General features: G+C 36.3%; 1 protein-coding gene across 2 annotated transcripts; it reads left to right on the top strand.

Annotated features, from left to right (window-relative positions):
- Positions 1 to 1796: 1796 nt before the first annotated feature.
- Positions 1797 to 18501, top strand: sgpl1 (sphingosine-1-phosphate lyase 1). 2 transcript variants are annotated; one of them, XM_028007644.1, is made up of 14 exons: positions 1797 to 1966; positions 7008 to 7173; positions 8775 to 8842; positions 9057 to 9204; positions 11218 to 11297; positions 11638 to 11766; positions 11887 to 11975; positions 12644 to 12752; positions 12840 to 12938; positions 13028 to 13174; positions 14003 to 14241; positions 14330 to 14476; positions 15680 to 15800; positions 16688 to 18501. In XM_028007644.1, the coding sequence occupies exons 1-14, from the start codon at positions 1955 to 1957 to the stop codon at positions 16829 to 16831; spliced, it is 1698 nt and encodes a 565-aa protein (XP_027863445.1). In that variant the 5' UTR covers positions 1797 to 1954; the 3' UTR covers positions 16832 to 18501. The 2 variants fall into 2 exon arrangements, with proteins under 2 accessions (XP_027863445.1, XP_027863446.1); XM_028007645.1 differs by lacking the exon at positions 1797 to 1966 and adding an exon at positions 5645 to 5688.
- The last annotated feature ends 778 nt before the right edge of the window (positions 18502 to 19279 follow it).

Raw genomic sequence — 19279 nt, 5'->3', positions numbered from 1 at the left:
AGAACATCAGATTGATTGACAGCGTTAAGACCCGCCTTTTGGCTCTGATTGTTTGTTTTTGATCAGATTGGTAATAATAGCTCTGCGGGAGTTGGAGGAGATCGATCTTTTCACAGATTATCTGTCTCATGTTAAACTGTAACAACATGTTGACAGTTTCAACAAATATGGAAAAAACATACTTCTTATAAAAGTTATATATTGCAGTTTTAATGTCGTGTTTGAAGCTTTTTTCTGTCTAGACTTTTCTTAATTTCGCTCTGTAGATCAAGGCTGTTGAGGCTATCGCTAACTAGCTGCTAATATGCCCTTGCTAAGCTAGCTCTTCGTGTCAAGCTGCAAAATGTCAAAAGTTCCAGTAATATTGTTTTAGATCTATTTTTTCTTGTACTTAGGTTGGAAACTATCCAAGTTAAAGATGGATAGTAAATATGTAAAAAAAAAAAAAAAAATCAATTTTTATATAAAAGTTATGTACTACAAATTTAGCTTCAGTATACTTTCTTAGGATTCTGTGTAAAATGCAAAGTTAGCCATTAAGCGGAAGTAAAAAGATACGTCCTGAATAGTGGAGTGCTTAGCAATATCTAACCTTCTGGATCTCCACAAGCAAACATTTGAGCCACTAATTTAAAAAAATATACATTTTTTAAAATTCCCCATGGAGTTAAACACAAAACTTCTTTGACACTGATTACTTGATTTCTGCTCTTTTGGACTAAATGTGAAATCCATTAATTTCACATTTCTTGTTGAGTGGAGATGTGATTCAATAAAAATGAAGTTTTATCAACTGAATTTACAACAGATGGACTCAGAAGAAATTTTGAAGGCTTTTCAGTTATGAGTGCAAAAAAACTTGGATACTTTTAATAATTTTTTGGCATAAAATTCTACATAAGATACCCCATAATGGCAAATTGAAAAAGTTAGTGTGAATTTTTTTTTGCGATTTGTATTTAATTAGGAAAAATTTCAAACTAACTTTTTTCAGTTTGTCGTTCTGGGGTATCTTATGTAGAATTTCACACCAAATTGAATTAAATCCATTTTGGGATAAGGCGGTAACATTATAAATAGACTCTTCATAAAATAAAGAACATTACAGGTAATCCTGAGCATCTTCTTCATGAGACTGTCTTAGAAAAACAGATTGTCTTCAGACAGAGGCTTCTTCTGCGCTGCTGTAACACAGACCTCTACAGGAAATCCTTCCTGTCCACAGCCATCAGCATTAATAATGCTTAATTTGAGGAAAATTATATATTACAAAAGTGTTTTATTATACTGCAACATACTGGCGACCTGTCCAGGGTGACCCCGCCTCTCGCCAGGAACGTTAGCTGGAGCGGCACCAGAACCTCCCCACCCCACTAGGGACAAGGGTGTTAGAAAATGGATGTCTTATTATATAAATAGAAATGAAAAATAATAAATAAATAATAAAATACAATACAAAATATATTCAACAAATAAATAAATACAAGCATAAAAATTATGTGGAACAACCTTTGATTTCCCTGTGGGATTACTAGAAAACTTAAAATAGATTTAATTGAACTTTGAGAAAAATATTAAAGTTATTTTCAGATCATCCTGTTGTTGTTTTTCTTGTTTGTTTCTTTTCCTCTTTCGTAACAGCTTGTTTAATTCAATATGCAACACGTCTGTAGCAATCCCGTTGTTTATAACTCAGATCTGCATCTCATGCGGAAAAATCACTCTCACACCCGGATCCTATGTAATCAGGCCAATCAGCATCGTTGTCAGATCTACACATGCGCAGACGGCGCAGAAGCTGCTTCCTGAATCAGGGTTAGCTTTCTGCTCGCTGCGGCTCCCTGTAGCATTTAGATGCGAGCTGAGGGGCAGACAGACAGACAGACAGACAGACAGGCTTTATATGAGAAGTGAACAAAGAGGAAGAATTTAAACGGCAGCTCAACTCGGAAACATGGATTACTGGGTATGTTTCTCTTGACTTTTGTTTCCGTTTTATTTAGAACTGACTTGTTTAAGTGGAGAAGTTAGCTAACTGTTTTCCTTAAGGACTTACAAAGAACAGAAATAGGGCGATTTACTAGAAGAACAAGTGTTAAACAACAATTTAAGCATCGCTATTGTTTTGCTGTTGATAAAAATCAACATATATGATGTAATTCCCCACATTATTGTTCTATAATTTAAATAAAGCTTAAAATGTAGCCTCTGTTTGAGCCACCAACCTGCTGTAAGAGGGGTTAAAGAGCACTGCTGCTGTTTATTGTAGGGTAAAACTGGAGATCCTGTCCAGCATGAACCTGCCGGAAGCTGCAACAATGTGTTATTGTTGTTAGCTGTTCATATTGGAGTGTGATTTTCTTTAAAAAAGATAACAAACTGCTGTTAGGGCAGATTTTACAGCCTGGATCAATTCAAACAGAACAAACCAGATGCACTTTGAACATTTAATTAGTTTTCTCCTAAATAAAACTTTATTATTATTACATTTAATAAGTAGAGGACGGCTGAGTAGCCAAAAATTGTACCCAATTAAAAGTAGCAAGAAATTAGTCGAGAGTAAAAAAAGCATTTGGTAAAAAGTCTTCTCAAGTACTGAGATACTGATCAAACTATCAATCACTTAATATTTAAAAATTACAAAATCAGTCAGACCAAACTATAAAGTTAAGTGGGAATTTTGGTAGTTTAAAGATGAAAATGACAATAATTTATATAAGTAACAAAAAATAACAAAAGGACAGCGTTTCCAAATCACTTTCTTTCAATTAAAAACTGATGAAACTTTAACAAAAACTGCAGGTTGTCTGTGTCTGGTGAATTTTAGGTTAAAACATGTTTGTTTTTCATTCAGTGGGTAGAAAAAACAGAAATTTTACTCAAGAAAGAGTACTTCATAATAAAATTACTCAAGTAAAGTAGAAAGTACAGCATAGTAAAAATACTCACTAAAGTAATAGTAATAAAAAAAAGCTAGGGGCGTGCTGTGGTGGCGTAGCAGTTAGCGTGACCCGTATTTGGAGGCCTTGAGTCCTGGACGCGGCCGTCGCTGGTTCGACTCCCGGACCCGATGACATTTGCCGCATGTCTTCCCCCCTCTCCTTCCCTGTTTCCTGTCAGCCTACTGTCATATAAGGGACACTGGAGCCCACAAAAGACCCCTTGGAGGGGTAAAAAAAAAAAGTTAGTCAAGTAAATGTAACTAGTTGCTTCCCAGGTCTGTTAATAAGTAGAAGTTTGCAGATATTTAGCTAAAAGTTGGAGAACTTGTTTGTTGTCAGCAGACGCAGCCGCCGCTTTTGCGTGAAAGCAAAGCCTCCTGGGAGACAGCAAAAGATCTGATTTCAGAGCAGTCAGATGTAGTCGGGACGGGGGGGACTGAGAGAAATGGGCATTTACGGCTCAACAATGAGGGAAACAATACAAACCAACTTCCTTTGTGTGAACTGGGTTTAAGTTTTCCTCAGGCAAAGACAGCCGAGTGGGTTTGGAGGGTTATTGGCGTGCAAAGGTCAATAATTAGTGATGGTGGTGATAACAGACCAGAGGCCGGTTCTGAAAACCCAACCAGGTTTGTTCTGTTCTGTTCTGTGCTGCCGTTGCACTGGATCCTGCCAAACCTGAAAGAGGAGATGCTGTCTAAACAGGCAGAAATTACAGCCTGGTTGTCGTCACTTCACTTCACAAATAAACTGTTTAATCAACCGAATATTTTGAAACTAAAAGATTTGGCTAATTTAAAAGGTTTTTGTTATTTTTAAAGCTAGAAAGACATTACTGCCAATTAATTAACAAACGATTTTTTGTCTTAAGATCAAGTGACAGAAATGACCAAAGGAAATATGATTTTAAAACTAAAAGTGTGCAGACTATTTTAAAGCAAACGTGCATTTTGGTGCGTGGAGTAAAATTATGAAATATTTGAATGAGGATTTCAAAATACTTCATAAGAAAAAAAAGTAAGTCTTTTGAATTAACAATAATATATTGTTTGCAACTTGTATTAATTTAATATTAATTATTTTGTAATTATTGAGAAAATAATTTATACAAGATGGTTCTTCTTCCTGCCCCCTTTTCTTTTTTATTTAATTTAATTATTATAATTTTTTAATTCAATTAGTGGATATAAAACTAACTAAAAGAGGTATTAATCTACAATTATCAACAAAAATAAAATAAACAAAAAATAACTTTGCACTCATGTGGCATAAGTGTTATAAGAGAATGTGTTGGCATATTAATTATAAGCCAATAATCTGATTGATTGATTGACTGATTTCACTGTAATTAGGGGGCTGGGTGATTTGGCTTAAAAATAAAATATCAGATTTTAATTGTTTGTTTTTTTTCTTTCATTTCCAAACACATTCAGAAATATTTTTAAAAAGTGGCTTTGATTTCTAGCATCCATTCCAGAGACTATTAGAGTCAGGTTAATTATTGCTTAATTACAATAATAAAGTTATAATATTAGCAGAATAAAGATGCACATTTACCAGAAAAACATATTAAAATTACGAGAAAAAAGTTATTTTAATGAGAAAAAAGGTTTGATGGAGATTGTGTGGTTCTTTCTTCAATATGGACCCATTGAAACTCCTGCTACTGATAATGATTTAATGCTGATGTGCTAAAAGACGAAGCATTTAATTAACTGTAAAACTATTATCAAAGTACAGGTTCCTCATTTTCATTTTTTATTTTTTGTGTTGGAAAATTACAACAAACCAACAAAAATTTGTCAAATTGTCTCTTTTATACACTTATCTTTTTAAACCTTTTTTTTTTTTTTTTTTTTTTAACCCCTCCCGGGGGTCTTTTGTGGGCTCTAGTGTCCCTTATATGATAGTAGGCTGACAGGAAACAGGGAAGGAGAGGGGGGAAGACATGCGGCAAATCTCATCGGGTCCGGGAGTCGAACCCGCGACGGCTGCGTCGAGGACTCAAGGCCTCCAAATATGGGTGGTGCTAACCGCTACGCCACCACGGCACGCCCATCTTTTTAAACCTTTACTGAAATAAATTCATTTTATTTCAGTAACTCTATACACTAAGTGAGGCACATCTTGTAGACTTTTATAGATGTTTTCAAGCCTCTATTTCTGTTAATTACGGTAATTTTCCTGCTTATAGCGACTGAAAACACAACATGAAAGATCAGAAAATGGCATCAAACCAACAAAAATGGTCAGATTGTCATTCTTTTGTAAACTCCAGCGAGATATTATGAAGTTTATTATTGCAAGGTGACAAAACGTGAAAAACTGAAAGGTGATGAACATTGGAGGTCACACAGATAGCGAGTTCTTAAGATACCATGTTGTGAACCTTAAGCTTTCTCCATCTGATTGCAGCTGATGTGAAGGGTCTGTCCTATCAAAATGTCCGCCGCGGGGTTGTAAACACACCTCTGCTGAGAGACAATGGAGATAATGTTACCACGCTTGTGCAATTTGATTCATTGGTATCTCACTGCTGAATTCACAGCTGAACAGAGCAAAGCTCTTTATATTCATCAGAGGAAATGCAGGACTGTTTATAGCTGGGGAACTTCCTCTCAACCAGTTGCCTAACACAGAGTGGGAGGAGTCACCCAGTTAGCTCAGCGTTTTTCCAACACTTGTAGAGGGAAGAATCTGTTATTTTCTCCCCAGGTTCTCTGTGGATCCAACAATGTCTTCTAAAGTAAGTCCTGAAACTTGTACCACTTTTCTGTAATGCAAGGTAATCAACCGACTAACGATTATTTAATAAGCGGCCATTTTATTAAAAAGAGTTTTCTCTTGCTGAGGATCTCTCCATAAGATAAAGGGTTAAGTTTTTTAATTTGACTTAATTGAATGTAGTGTAATATAAGAATAAACAAAGATAAATTCAAAGAAGCAAAAGTTGTGAAGCATATTTACATGTTCCAAATAGTGGCTGGAAATATGAATGTATTTTTACACCCAACATGAACTGGCTTATGACATATTTTCTTAATTAGAATAACTGATAAATGCATTCATGTTATTAGCAAGCCTCAATCATTTCTAACATGTTAAAATTCTTTCAATATACCACAAAGCAATAATGATTGACAACTTAATTAAAGAATGACAGTAGCATTGATAATAGCAGTAACAACGGTAATTATTTCTAATTTTGATGCAGTGATGATCCTATTTTTAAATTACATTTTAAACTGTTTTATGTTTGGACATTGCAGCTTCACTCGTACTGATGGAGGACTGGGTACAAAATCTTTTTTATGATAGGCTGAATTTAAAGTTGTAACAGAAAAATCTTAAAGATTTCACTCCATATTCCTCAAAATCAACGGTGCTTATTGGCGTCATGTTTTTATATATATAATTTTTCTGCGTTTTCTGTCATCATCCTCGCCTTTGTAGCACATCAGTAATATTTGGTTAAGTTGGCGGCTGAATCACCGCTATAAATGTGAAACTAAAAGAGCTTGTCGAGTGTTATATTTCAAAACAGAATCGCACTAAGTTAATTTTTCATCCCACGCCGGACTCTGTTTGGACCGTTACTCTTTCCCGTTCGGCTGTTATGGCCGCCATCTTAGGCTCCGCTCTATTAAGGTGAAACTTGTGTGTCAAGGGTTTACAGAACCACATAAAGTGCAGTTTTCATCCCACATCGGACTCTGTTTGGACCGTTAATCTTTCCCGTTCGGCTGTTATGGCCGCCATCTTAGGCTCCGCTCTATTAAGGTGAAACTTGTGTGTCAAGGGTTTACAGAACCACATAAAGTGCAGTTTTCATCCCACATCGGACTCTGTTTGGACCGTTAATCTTTCCCGTCCTACGGCGCCTCCGCCATCTTTGTTTTTAGCGACTGCTGGCTCCCCTTAACCAGCTACGTCCCGTCCTGGGTGGCAGCCAAACTACAACACTAAAAGAAGGACTAAGCGGACGTTATTAGTTAAATGAATGGAGCCGATTTGTAATAAAGCATTAATCAAAAATGAATTGTAAGTCGTGTGTTGTCCTTTCAGAGTGCCTTGGAGGTGTATAAGGAGATGCTGCTGCTGTACCTGGAGGAAGGCCGGCGGCAGATCAACTCCCGCTGTTCCCACCTGGAGCCGTGGCAAATCATCGGAGCATCTGTCCTCACCACGCTGGCAGTTCTCTGGCTCAAGGGATTCCTCTTCCAGCGAGAAAGTAAGATTTCACCCCTGGAAATAATTAAATAATGAGCTACAGGTACTTTCACATAAAGATGGGTGATATGGACTCTGAATTTTATTGAGATATTTTGTGATACTATTGTGATAGCGATAAAAATGATGATAAAATAAGCTATTTATACTTAAATATTCCCATTTTAGGACGTCACCTACTTAAAGAAGTGAGATTTATATCACAATACTGCACACAGTAACTGCATTCTGTTATATTTTTTAAGTTACTGATATTTACTGATACTTTCAGGAAACTAATAGTGGAGAAAATATCAAATTAATTTTCCAATGATGCTTTCAGTTTTGTTTTTTATTTAACGTCATTAATTAAAATTACAAAAATACATTTTTTTAATCATGGTAATAAATATTTTATGATAAATGCCCACCCTTACTTTCACATAATTTTCATCAGAGTTTTTGTTCTTATTTGGGTCGGTATTGTACTTTTAAATCAAAGTAATTTGGAGTAGAAAAAAAAACTGTTTATTGTATTGACACAATATAAAAATATATAAAATGATCTAATTATTTTTACTTAAAACAAAAATTAGTCCTATTGCTTCTGAACGATCTTATAAGGTGACCAAATGTCACATGGATACAAACACGTGTAATAGACGATTAATTTTTCCAGAAGTTATTGTGATAAATGATAATATTGTTGTTTTGAGACCATTTCCAAGTAATATAATGGAATAATAATGCAAGAAGACATTCTCAAAAATCAATAACCTTTAAATTCTAATGAACGTTTAACACTGGAACTGGAAGACAATTTAAATAACCAAAAATAAATAAACCAAACAACAGAAACAACAAATAAAATGAATTACGGAGTCTCTATGAACACAATTGTCTTAAAGAAGGTGCTAGTTGAGACCAGAACATCAGACAGAAGACTTTTGTCATCCAGTTTTTGGTAGAAAGAGAGAAAACAATAAATCATGCAAATGGAAATTATAGAGCTTGTTTTAATCATGCGATTAATTGATTTATTGAGTATTGCAACAGGCCTACAGAAGTAACTTAATGAACACAAACCGCCTGAGTGTTATTTAATCTGAATTTAAATCCAGCTGTGAAGGTTGTTCTAGTAGCTGATTGTCCTATAGATTATTCTGACGATTAATCAATTAATCAGATACATGTTTTAATAAAAAAAAAATAATAATTACATTAAAAAAATAACTAAATCATCCAGTATTTGGTAGAAAGACAAAGACAATAAATGGAAAAAGAAATGGAAATTATTGAGTTCGTTTTAATCATGCAATTACGGTAATTAATTTATTGTTTGTTGCGACAGACTTCGTGAAAGGTTTTAGTTTTAAGACATGTCCGTTCCTGAAAATGGAAATGTTTCGGTATTTCACTTCAGATCTTTTTCCATCTACTAACAGCCACTCTGCATTTCTGCTGTTCAGGCTTGTAGAGGTAAAAAAAAAAAAAAAAACATTCTCCCACTCTAGCAGAATAAAATGATGATTTCATCAAACTGAATGCATTGTTAGTCACAGTCAGCTGCGTTTGCTTCCTGTCATTTTCACCCACAGCTGCTGCTCTGTGTCTCTGGTTCAGGTCTCACTTCCAGAATCAAGAAGCAAGTCTTTCGACTCGTCAGAAAAATACCGTTTGTTGGTGACAATGTAAGTTATGTGGTGGATCTGCTCCTCCTTTGTGGTTCGATTGTTGACTGGGATTCCTGTGAGTCACTATGGGACCTTTGGCACCATTTGCATCACGCACTCATGATAAGCTGGTTACTTCAGTTCAACTAGTCACACTTTTACTTCTGCTGACTTTAGCAACTTTATTCCAATAACAAATGTCTGGGTTTTTTTCTTTTTTTTAATGCAACAGATTCAGAAGCAGCTGAACAAGGCTCTGGACGACATGTCCCACAGTCTGTGTACGCTGAAGGAGGGGATGAGCTACACTCAGCAGCTGCCCACTAAAGGGCTAACTCAGAGCCAAGTCATGGAAAAAATCAAAGAGTATCAAACGCTGAGTAAGTGATTCCTTTATGAAGACTTTAAAGACCAAGATCCCATCCCCACCTCCCTGCTGAGGATGACTAGCGCTGGTTTTAACTATCAAGTTGTCAACATGAAGTCAACACTAAATCTTAAATGTATGAGGGATGTTAAAAAAAACGAGACACAGTGTTTTGCTACCAGTTGTCAACACTACGTCAACTAGTTAAAGTTTTATTAAGAAAAAAATAGCAAGGGAGAGGGACATAGGTTAGCTATGCTAGCTTGACTTTGACAACCGTAACATGTAGATGTGATGTGGAATTTGTTTTGTTTTGGTTCAGTTAAAGAAATAATCAAACCCAAACACCAACTCTGACAGATCATCAGTAGAGCAAATGTTTAAATTAGCTAATCAAGATAGATAGATAGATAGATAGATAGATAGCATTTATTGTCATTGAACAGAATTCAACGAAATTTCCATTGCAGCTCCCGTGCAAAAGGTCAAATATATACAGTATAAATAAGCAAACACACAATAATAATAATAACAATATATACAACTAAATTAACTAAAGGAACTAAAGGCACTCAACCACACCAAAGAAGTAGCAGCAGGTCCAATTATGGCAAAGTACAGATAATGTGACAGTGCAAAGTGCAGAACAATATGGCTGTGTGGGGGTGGGGGATATGTATGTGTGACTGTGAGGTTATGATATGTGTGGGAGGGGGGGGCGGCATGGAGTAATGGCTCTGATGGCTGTGGGGAAGAAACTGTTTCTCAGTCTATTTGTTGTAGTCCGTATATTCCTGTACCGCTTGCCTGATGGCAGCGGCACAAACAGTCTGTGGCCCGGGTGGCTGGAATCCATGGCTATGGATCCAGCTCTCTTCTTGACCCGGTCTGTGTAAATGGAGTCCAGGTCTGGGAGGGGGCATCCCACAATGCCTTGTGCTGTTCTCACCACCCATGTCAGTTGTTTCCTCTCCAGTGCTGTGCAGCTACCATACCACACAGTCATGTTGAGGCAGAGGATGCTCTCGATCATCGCCCTGTAAAAGTTCACGAGCACTAAGTTAGCTTAGCCAATAGCAGCGGTAGCTAATCTACCACAGCTATCAGTTATTATTAATCCCAAATAAACATCAAGCCTAAAAACATAAAACTGTAACAAACTGAATGTTCTGTTCTTTGTGAGGTAACATTTGAATGATTTTTGGTGTTTACTCCTGATACATTAGCGGAGCTGTTGTCAGTCAGTTGCTATGGCAACGAGTCTGCTTGTAGTGCAGCTGATGCAGAGCTCGAGAAAAAAGTGGTTTTTTTGCATTATTTTCCCCTGTAGCGCACTGCACAAAATTAATAACGCCTCCATCTCCACGTTTCATTTTGTTAACGAAATTGTTCTACTGCAGCAGCGCGGCTACGGACAGCATGTAAAAGAATCGCCTTTTTTCCCTCCAGCGTTGTGCGCATGCAAAATTTCCAGATGTAAACATAAACATGTAGGGGGTGTTTAGCTAATGTTGGTGTGTTGTTTTACTTAATGATATTTTCAAATAGCCTGTCAACTTTAAATATTTCTTAATGACTGCTCTGGCGTTCTTACCACCAGGCTTAGAAATGTTTCTGGGGGAAACCTTGTCTGTAAAACATACATAGATTTGATTTTTCTTTTTCAGAAGTTAAACTTTTCTTTTTTTATTCATTCACCAACTAGTGCATATAAAATAAACATTACCGACTAATAAACAGAGGTATTGATCTACAAAATAACAACCAAATACATAGGAGAACGAATCGCAATAACAACAAAATATAATAATATGATATGATATTGAATAAGCTGATGTTTTGTTTATTTTTTGTGCATTTAAAATATGCTTGTAGTCTTCTGAGATGAATAGTCATGTCAGTAGGAGGCAGATATAAGTTTTTACTTCCTTCTGCTCCTTTTTATTATTTTGTTTTAGTTGTTAGTATTCATATATATTATTGAGTGAATGAGATACAAAATGTAATTAAAATATTTTTTTCCCAGATGACGTACAGTGGGACAAAGGGTGTGTTTCCGGTGCCGTGTACTGGGGGGATGAAACGCTGACCAAACTCCTGGTGAAGGTATGAGGCAAGAAAATGACTATTTTCTTGTGTAAAAAAGAAATTCAGTCATTTGTTTTTGTAGTTCAAATATTGTATAAAAGACTTTAGTGGTTAAATAAAAAAATCCACAAAATGTGCCAATGCTTTATTAGATTTTGATACAAATGAACAAAAATAATTAAGAAAATAAACATTTTCAGTAAATGGCCTTGTTTTAGTCTGGATACTTCAGTCAACGATTAATCAGTTTTCCATGATTAATCGTTTCAGCCCTTTTAACACTTGCTGCTTTTTTTGTTGGTAGTTATGAGACTTTGTTCTAATAATTTTTTTTCCTGTTTAATGTTTTGTTGTGCAGGTTTATGGAGATTTTGCGTGGAGCAACCCTCTCCACCCGGACATCTTTCCTGGCGTCAGGAAGATGGAAGCTGAGGTTGTCCGAATGTCCTGCTCCCTGTTCAACGGTGGACCCAACTCCTGTGGAACTGTAAAACTTCAGACTTCATACTCCAAATAAAATATTATGTCTTATCTTTATAATCTCAGGAAATCCACAAGCCCGTTGAGGAAATATTTGCTCAATTTGATACATCTTGACTTTCCCCAGGTCACTTCTGGAGGAACGGAGAGCATCCTGATGGCCTGCAAGGCGTACAGAGACTTGGCTTATGAGCGGGGTGTGATGTTCCCTGAAATGTAAGATGAGCTTCAGAAAACCTGACTTTTTATTTCCAGTAGGGCTGCAGCTAACAATTACTTTAGTTATTGATTATTGATCATCAATTATTGTGACGATTAATCAATTAATCTGTTAAAAAAATGGGCACATTCTGCAGATTTTTCATCTGAGCCTTTTTGATATATTAGAAATACGTTAAACGATGCAAATAAATTGCTTTTGTAAAGTAAAAAAATAAACATTTTATTGCTTAGAATGTGATAACAGAGGAGTTCATTAGATTTCTTGATGCATCTGCAGCTAAAAATTAATCCTTAACATGCAAAAAGCTCACAGCTTTCTGCTTGACTTGACATCAGTAGTGTAGAGCTGATCAGTTGATTATTTTTATATTATTTTAGATATTTTTTTATGTCACTTGAGTAGTTTTTGATAGAACAGATTTATAGACAAAGTTTTTTTTTTATCTTGAATGCAAAATGTATGTGTTGTTTAATAGTTTTTGCCAAATTACTGCTCTGATTGTATTAGTCTGTTAGTAAATTACATTTGTTTGGAGTTTACATTCTCTAGTTAACGATTAATTGATTACTAAATTAGTTGTTGATTATTTCAATAGTTGATTAATTGTTTCAGCGCTATTTTTCAGTGAAACTGCTGAGGTATTTTTTGTCCTAATCTTCAGTCTAGCTCCAGTGAGCGTCCACGCAGCGTTCGACAAAGCAGCACATTACTTTGGGATGAAACTCGTCCACATTCCTCTCGACCAGAAGACCATGAAGGTCGACGTTAAGGTGAGTGCATGTGGTGTGTGTTATTCCCTCTGAGTGTTTCCTGCTTTCAAACATTCATTATTCATCTTTTGTTTGCTCTGCACCAAGGCGATGAGGAGAGCCATCAGCAAAAACACAGCCATGCTTGTCTGCTCGGCGCCCCAGTTCCCCCATGGCATCCTGGATCCGGTTGAAGAAGTAGCCAAGGTCAGAGGCGAGACATTTCCTACCCCAATACGCGCAAAAACAGAAACAGGAAAGTCCGTTCTTTGAAACGTTCCCTTGCTGTGTTGCAGCTGGCGGTGCGCTACGACATCCCGCTGCATGTGGATGCCTGTTTGGGCGGGTTTCTCATTGTTTTCATGGAAAAAGCTGGTTACTCACTCGCCCCGTTTGACTTCAGAGTGAAGGGAGTTACCAGCATCTCTGCAGACACCCACAAGGTAAGGAGCGTGATTAACCAAGGTCCAGAGAGAGAGGTCCAGTAGTCAAAATACTAAATCTTACCCAGTATTTTTGTTCTATTTTCTAACATAAATATCTTAGAATATTCGAAATAAGACAAAACTAACTTAAAAGTAACTTTTCAGAAAGAAATAGAAGATTGTTTTAAATAAATAATTCCTTAATATTGATGAAAAAGTACAAATTCTATTGGTAGTTTATTTCAGTTACTTCACAGTCAACTGGCTCTAGGCTGTTACCTAGCAACGCCAGCCAAGCACAGCTCGTTACCTAGCAACCGACTTCTAGTTCCACTGGCAGATTGTTTTTCTAATGACAAGACATTTTTTCCAGTTTATAAATGAGAAAAATTCCAGTGTACTTTTTTGTGATTAATTTGAGATTTTAACACACAAATAAAATCTTTTTAAACAACATTCATTTATGTACAAGACAAAGTATTTTTGTTTTATTAACATTTTTCGGTTGTCATTGATTACACTTTGCCAAAACCAGCAAACTCTGCCCAAACTTTTTTTCTAAATGTATAAAGAAACAAGAAAAAGAAAAAAAGACCTTTTTGGATCAACAATAATTTACCAATTCATTTTTGAAAAATGTTTGATTTAGCTTATTTTTGTAAAATATTGTCTATGTATCATATTTGTTAATATATTAACAAAAGTTTTAGTAGAAATAGAAAAGTGGTTTTCTCAATTTAATTTTGGCCCTAATGGCACAAACTTTGGACAGATCTGGTTTAAATAAAGTCACCAAGTCTCATTTAACTGTTTTCATTTCCACCTTTTTAATACTTTTCTCTCCAGTACGGCTACGCGCCCAAAGGCTCCTCTGTGATCCTCTACAGCGATAAAAAGTACCGTCAGTACCAGTACTTCGTGGCTCCAGACTGGCAGGGGGGAATCTACGCCTCGCCGTCGGTGGCGGGCTCCAGGCCCGGAGGAATCATCGCCGCCTGCTGGGCCACCATGATGTACATGGGAGAGAGCGGCTACGTGGACGCCACCAAGAAGATCATCGGCACGGCGCGCAAGATCAGAAACGAGTGAGACGGCCGCGTGCCGCCGGCGCTGAAGCGACGCAGCAGTGCAACATGCTAACATCCGTTGGTTTTCTGTTTTCGTTTTGGACAGGATGAGAAAAATAAAGGGAGTGTTTGTGTTCGGGAACCCGGAGGTGTCTGTGGTGGCCATCGGCTCCGAGGACTTCGACATCTTCCGCCTTTCGAACGCGCTGACGTCGAAGGGCTGGAACCTGAACACGCTGCAGTTTCCGTCCAGGTTGGATGAGGGGAAAACGGGAGATTTAGAGAAAAAAACTACAAATGTCTGAGTCAGGAGGATTAAATCATCTCTGGAGATTAGGATGGAAAAACAAAATGATAAAAAACAGTCTTCAGTCAGAGGCTTCTTCACTGTAATACAGACTGCTACAGAGGAGCTTCAAAAACTCAATTGAATTACATTTGATTTCCCTTCTATTTTTTTATTTTAATTTTTAAGTATTGTCCAGAAATAATCCACAGATTAACAGAGAAACTTTGGTCCTAGTGTATTTTTATTTTGAAAAACAAATTTTGTTATTAAATAATTTTTAAAAAATCCAAGTAAATTGTTTCGAATTCAGACTCTAAGAATTGGAATCAAATCAAAGACACTGAAGATTTTTATCTCTACTTTGCACCAGTAACAGATTAAAAACAAATATAATTGTTTTTGTGCTAAAATGTTTATTTATTCTGTATTTTAGCAGCAAAACCATTTGGAATTTTTCAATTCAAAATGGTTTTTGAAGTGAAAATGTTGCTTATTTTGTAGATAAATTATTTACAGACCGTGCAATTTACTCGATTAAATTTTTTTTTATTGAATCCAGCCACTAAATTAAACAATAAACAGAACAACTGATCCTGGAGTACGGTACTTCCTATGGGAAACAAATACGAAGAAAGTTACTAGCATTATTACCTTCTTTGTTCTTTTAAAAACCTGTTTGAAATAAATAATAAACAAAAATCACCAGCATGTCTCTTCACAATAACTTTAACTAAAAGCCGAGTCAGAAATGAAAGTATGCAGGGTTTCCACTGATAGAAAGTGACTGATGGGAGCCAACAGTGCAGCTGTAGACTAAACTATCTGAATTTAACAGGAAACTAATGTAAACAAACTAAAACTGGAAAAACAAGATTCCTTTCATGATAAAAAATGAGTAGACTTTTATTAAATACTCTTACTGTTTCTTGAGTAAATTCTTGAATGGTTACATTTTATTTTTACTTGAGTAAAAATATATTGAAGTAGCGCTACTTTCACTTGCATAAAATTTTTGGACACTTTTCCCACTTCTGCAAACATTAAACCGACGGTTCCTCACATTAGCGTTGGAGGCCAAGTGGTGTAATTCTCGTCCTTTTTGAGCTTCCGTACTTTCCTAACATGCTGGTAGTTTCAGTGTTTACAGCGTAATTTCTTCCTTTGCAGCATCCACCTCTGCTGCACGGTGCTGCACACCCAGCCTGGCGTCGCTGATCGGTTCATTCAGGAAGTTAAAGAGGAGGTGGCCATCATCATGAAGAACCCCAGAGAGAAAACCACAGGAATGGTGAGTTGGTGATAAATGTTAAAGAAGACCTAAATTCACATTTTTCTACATCCATTTGGATTTTTACTTCTTCTAAAAACAACCCAAACACCCTAAAAAACCACCCAGCTGTTTTTGGCAATAAGTTAATGTTTTTTGTCGTCTCAGAAATTAGCCTTTTTGGGAACCTTTCGAATGTAACGTTACCTAGCAACCCAAGGTGAGCTCCAGCATGTTTGGTCAGCTGGTTTTACTGCTGTATATGCTGCACAATGGCTGCTGGAAAAGACGAGTGTTTTGTTGTTGATTTACCTTCTAGGAACCACTTGCTGGATTCTTGTTGGTTGTGCGGGAGGCTCCACTTCTGCTTTTCAATGATGTACAGCTGTATAATTCCGAATTTGTTTATAGCCATTTTCAAGTGCATGTGTAAATGTTGAGTTGGGGACATGGCCAGCAGCAGCTTATTTGGATTTAAAGTGACAAGTGACAAGACACCTAAAACATCTCATTCTGAAACTGAGCAGAATAAAATTATCAGAAAATAGCCAAATTTCTGAGAAAACAAAGCCAAAATGTTGAGAAAAAAAGTACATTATGGGGAAAAAAGTCAAAATTTTTAGGGAAAAAAAGTTAATTCCTTTTTTTTTCTCCAAGTCGCACAAGTTGTCTTCCATACAAACCTAATGTATGACTCTATCTTTTTTTTTTTCTTTGCCTTACCGTTGGCTGATGAGGATTTTCTGGTATCGCTGAGGATCACAACCTTTTCCAGCGATAGTTTGTTGGAGGTTTGCTCTTCCTGAGTGAAACTCGGCGTGGGCGGAGCCATCTTGTCTGTCATCTGGACCAAATGATGAGTTTGGGTTTGTCTGATCCCCCTCTCTCTCTGCCTCTCTCCCCTCCAGGGTGCGATCTACGGCATGGCCCAGTCCATCCCGGACCGGTCCCTGGTGACAGAGATCTCCAGAGGGTTCCTGGACTGTCTCTACAGCACCGAGGTATCGAAATCCAACGTCAGCCACATGAACGGCAACGGCAAAGCCCACTAAATTTAACTCTCCACATCCTTGAACCCGATTTCAAGGTCAATACGCTCCTTGTTAAATCGCTCAACGGTTGCCTTATTATTTAAAACTGCACTGAGAACGTCTGCAGAGCGTTTAGGAGAAGAAGAAGCCATCATCGCTTAGCTGAACCCAGAGGGAAACTGGACTTTCCTGGGTTCACCAGAACCTTTAACTTGATTTTAACAAAGGGATTGAATGTGTGTGTGTGTTATTTTATCTTTCATTCATTTCAGTGACAGTTTTTATTTGTTAATCTTGACATGTTCTCCAACTGGTGCATCTCAAGAAATCAAAAAAGCATCATAAAATTAACCTGTTGATGATTTCAGTGTTTATTTCTGATTTTTTTCTGTGATTATTTATTCAATCTTATGAAAATCTAAAAGCTTTCGTCTCAAGATTAGAATATTACATTCTAGGAAACTACTGCATCAATGCGGCATGGCATGGAGGGGATCAGGAAGTAGCAGTCCTGAGAAAGCCCGCAGTTTTTCCTTCCAGTTAACTTTCCATTAACTTTACTTACATCCAGCCCTGCTGATATTTTGATGTTATTGAACTTGTATAATAATTTCTAAGAGACTTTTATGTTTGGTTTTCATTAGATTTCTACTATAATCATCAAAATAAACACTTTAACAGTTGAAATGGTGGAAATTTCAGAAGTTTTTGATATTTTGAGATGCACCTGTGTTTAAACCATAGCAAAACAATTCAGTTTTTTCTTCTATTTTCATTTTTATTTTTACCTGAACATTTCAGCTTCTTTCAGCAACGCCTCAAAACCACTGTTAGAGCTGCTGTGCTGCCCTCTAGCGTGAAAACGTGAGGACCGCAGCAATATTTCTGTCAGCGCCTCAACATGCAGCATTTATTTCATTTTGTCTTGTTGGTGCAAAGAGCTCTGCAGTACGGCGGCCTTTTAAATCCATCTTAGATAGAAAGAGAGTACATTTCTGCTAAAGAAAATCTAAGAAATTTCCTAGAAAAAACTTGAAAATGTAAAAGTGTCTAAAAGTTGAACATTTGTTAGAAAAGATTCTGAAATTTCTGAGTTTCAAAAGTTTTTTTTTTTTTTTACTTTTGAAGATTAGAAAATTTTGGACTTTTGAATATTTCTGAGTTTCAAAAGTCAAAAATTTGCAAGAAAAAGCTAGCAAATTTTCTGATTAATTTTGAGACTAATCAGAATTTTTGTAGAAGAAAATTAAGAACATTTCATGTTTCGAAACAACTCTTGGTCTATTTTCTTCTCAGTGGTTTCTACTCTGTGTTTAGCGTCTTGTGCTAATTTGTGTGATAATTGAATCTACCTCAGTTTGTACTCGCCTCATCCAGCAGGGTGACGGATTTCCACACAACACTGGGAGTTTATCAGGCCGCCTCGTTAACGCGGTTTCAAACCCGCAGAGCGGCCGGTTGGGAGGAAGTTTCCGGAAATGTAGACGGTTCCTTAAATCTTAACAAAGCAAACTGTAATCACTTTGTCTCTGATTCATGTGTTCTCCTAATGCAGTTAAAGTAGTTTTGTGCAATATACATTTTTCTTGTGCGAAGTGGTGGGAAAAAGGGAGAATCTCCGCTGTTGGCGTTTAAATCAGCCACATAACAATGATAATTTAAAATATACGGCGGCGTATTAGGACCATTTATGAGAAAAATGAGTAACAAACTCATGGATTTTGAGATTATTCACAGAAACTCTTTAGAAATTGCCAATTTTAGAAAAAAAATTGAAATTTCTGAGTTTCAAAAGTGAAAAAATTGCTAGGAAAAAAATGTATTTGGAGAATATTCTCAGAAAGTTTTAGAAAACAAAAACAGTTTTTTGTTTGTTTTAAAAGTCCAAAATTTGCAAGAAAAAAAAAGAGATGAATCTCCGTGATTTTCTAGGAAAAACTTGAAAACTTTCTGAATTTTAAAAATTAAAAATTCTCACTGTTTTAAATTTCTGAGTTTCAAAAGTTAAAAATGTTCCAGTTTAAATTAATTTACCCCCCCCCCCAAATAAATTCAGGGATTAATCAAATTTTTTTTTACAATTTTAAGTTTTTATAAATTTTTGACGTTTGGACCTCAAAAATTTCAAATCTTTTTTCTGGAAAATTTCTGCTGTCCAATAATTTACTTTTTTCTCTAACTTTAAAGTTTTGGAGCTCAGAAATTTCCACTTTTTTCTAGATAATTTCTGGAAAATTTGAAGTTAATCTAATTTTTGTCAATAGTCTCATGACAGAAATTTGCTCCTTTTTCTGCTTTCTTTCTGCAGCGGCCGTAATGCGCCGTCGTAAAAACTTTTAACCACTTTCTAATCGACATTCAAGGCTTTTTGTGAGAATTTGTTTTCATGGGTAGCATTGTTACTCAGATTACACATGAATGTATTTGGTTTTGTTTGTTGTTTTTTCCTCCATGTTTTATTCAGCCTGA

This window comes from Xiphophorus couchianus, chromosome 22 (genome assembly GCF_001444195.1).
Source record: "Xiphophorus couchianus chromosome 22, X_couchianus-1.0, whole genome shotgun sequence".
NCBI classification, from domain to species: domain Eukaryota; kingdom Metazoa; phylum Chordata; class Actinopteri; order Cyprinodontiformes; family Poeciliidae; genus Xiphophorus; species Xiphophorus couchianus.
Note: the sequence above shows the minus strand (reverse complement) of the source record. Positions and strands in the feature narration are given on the sequence as shown.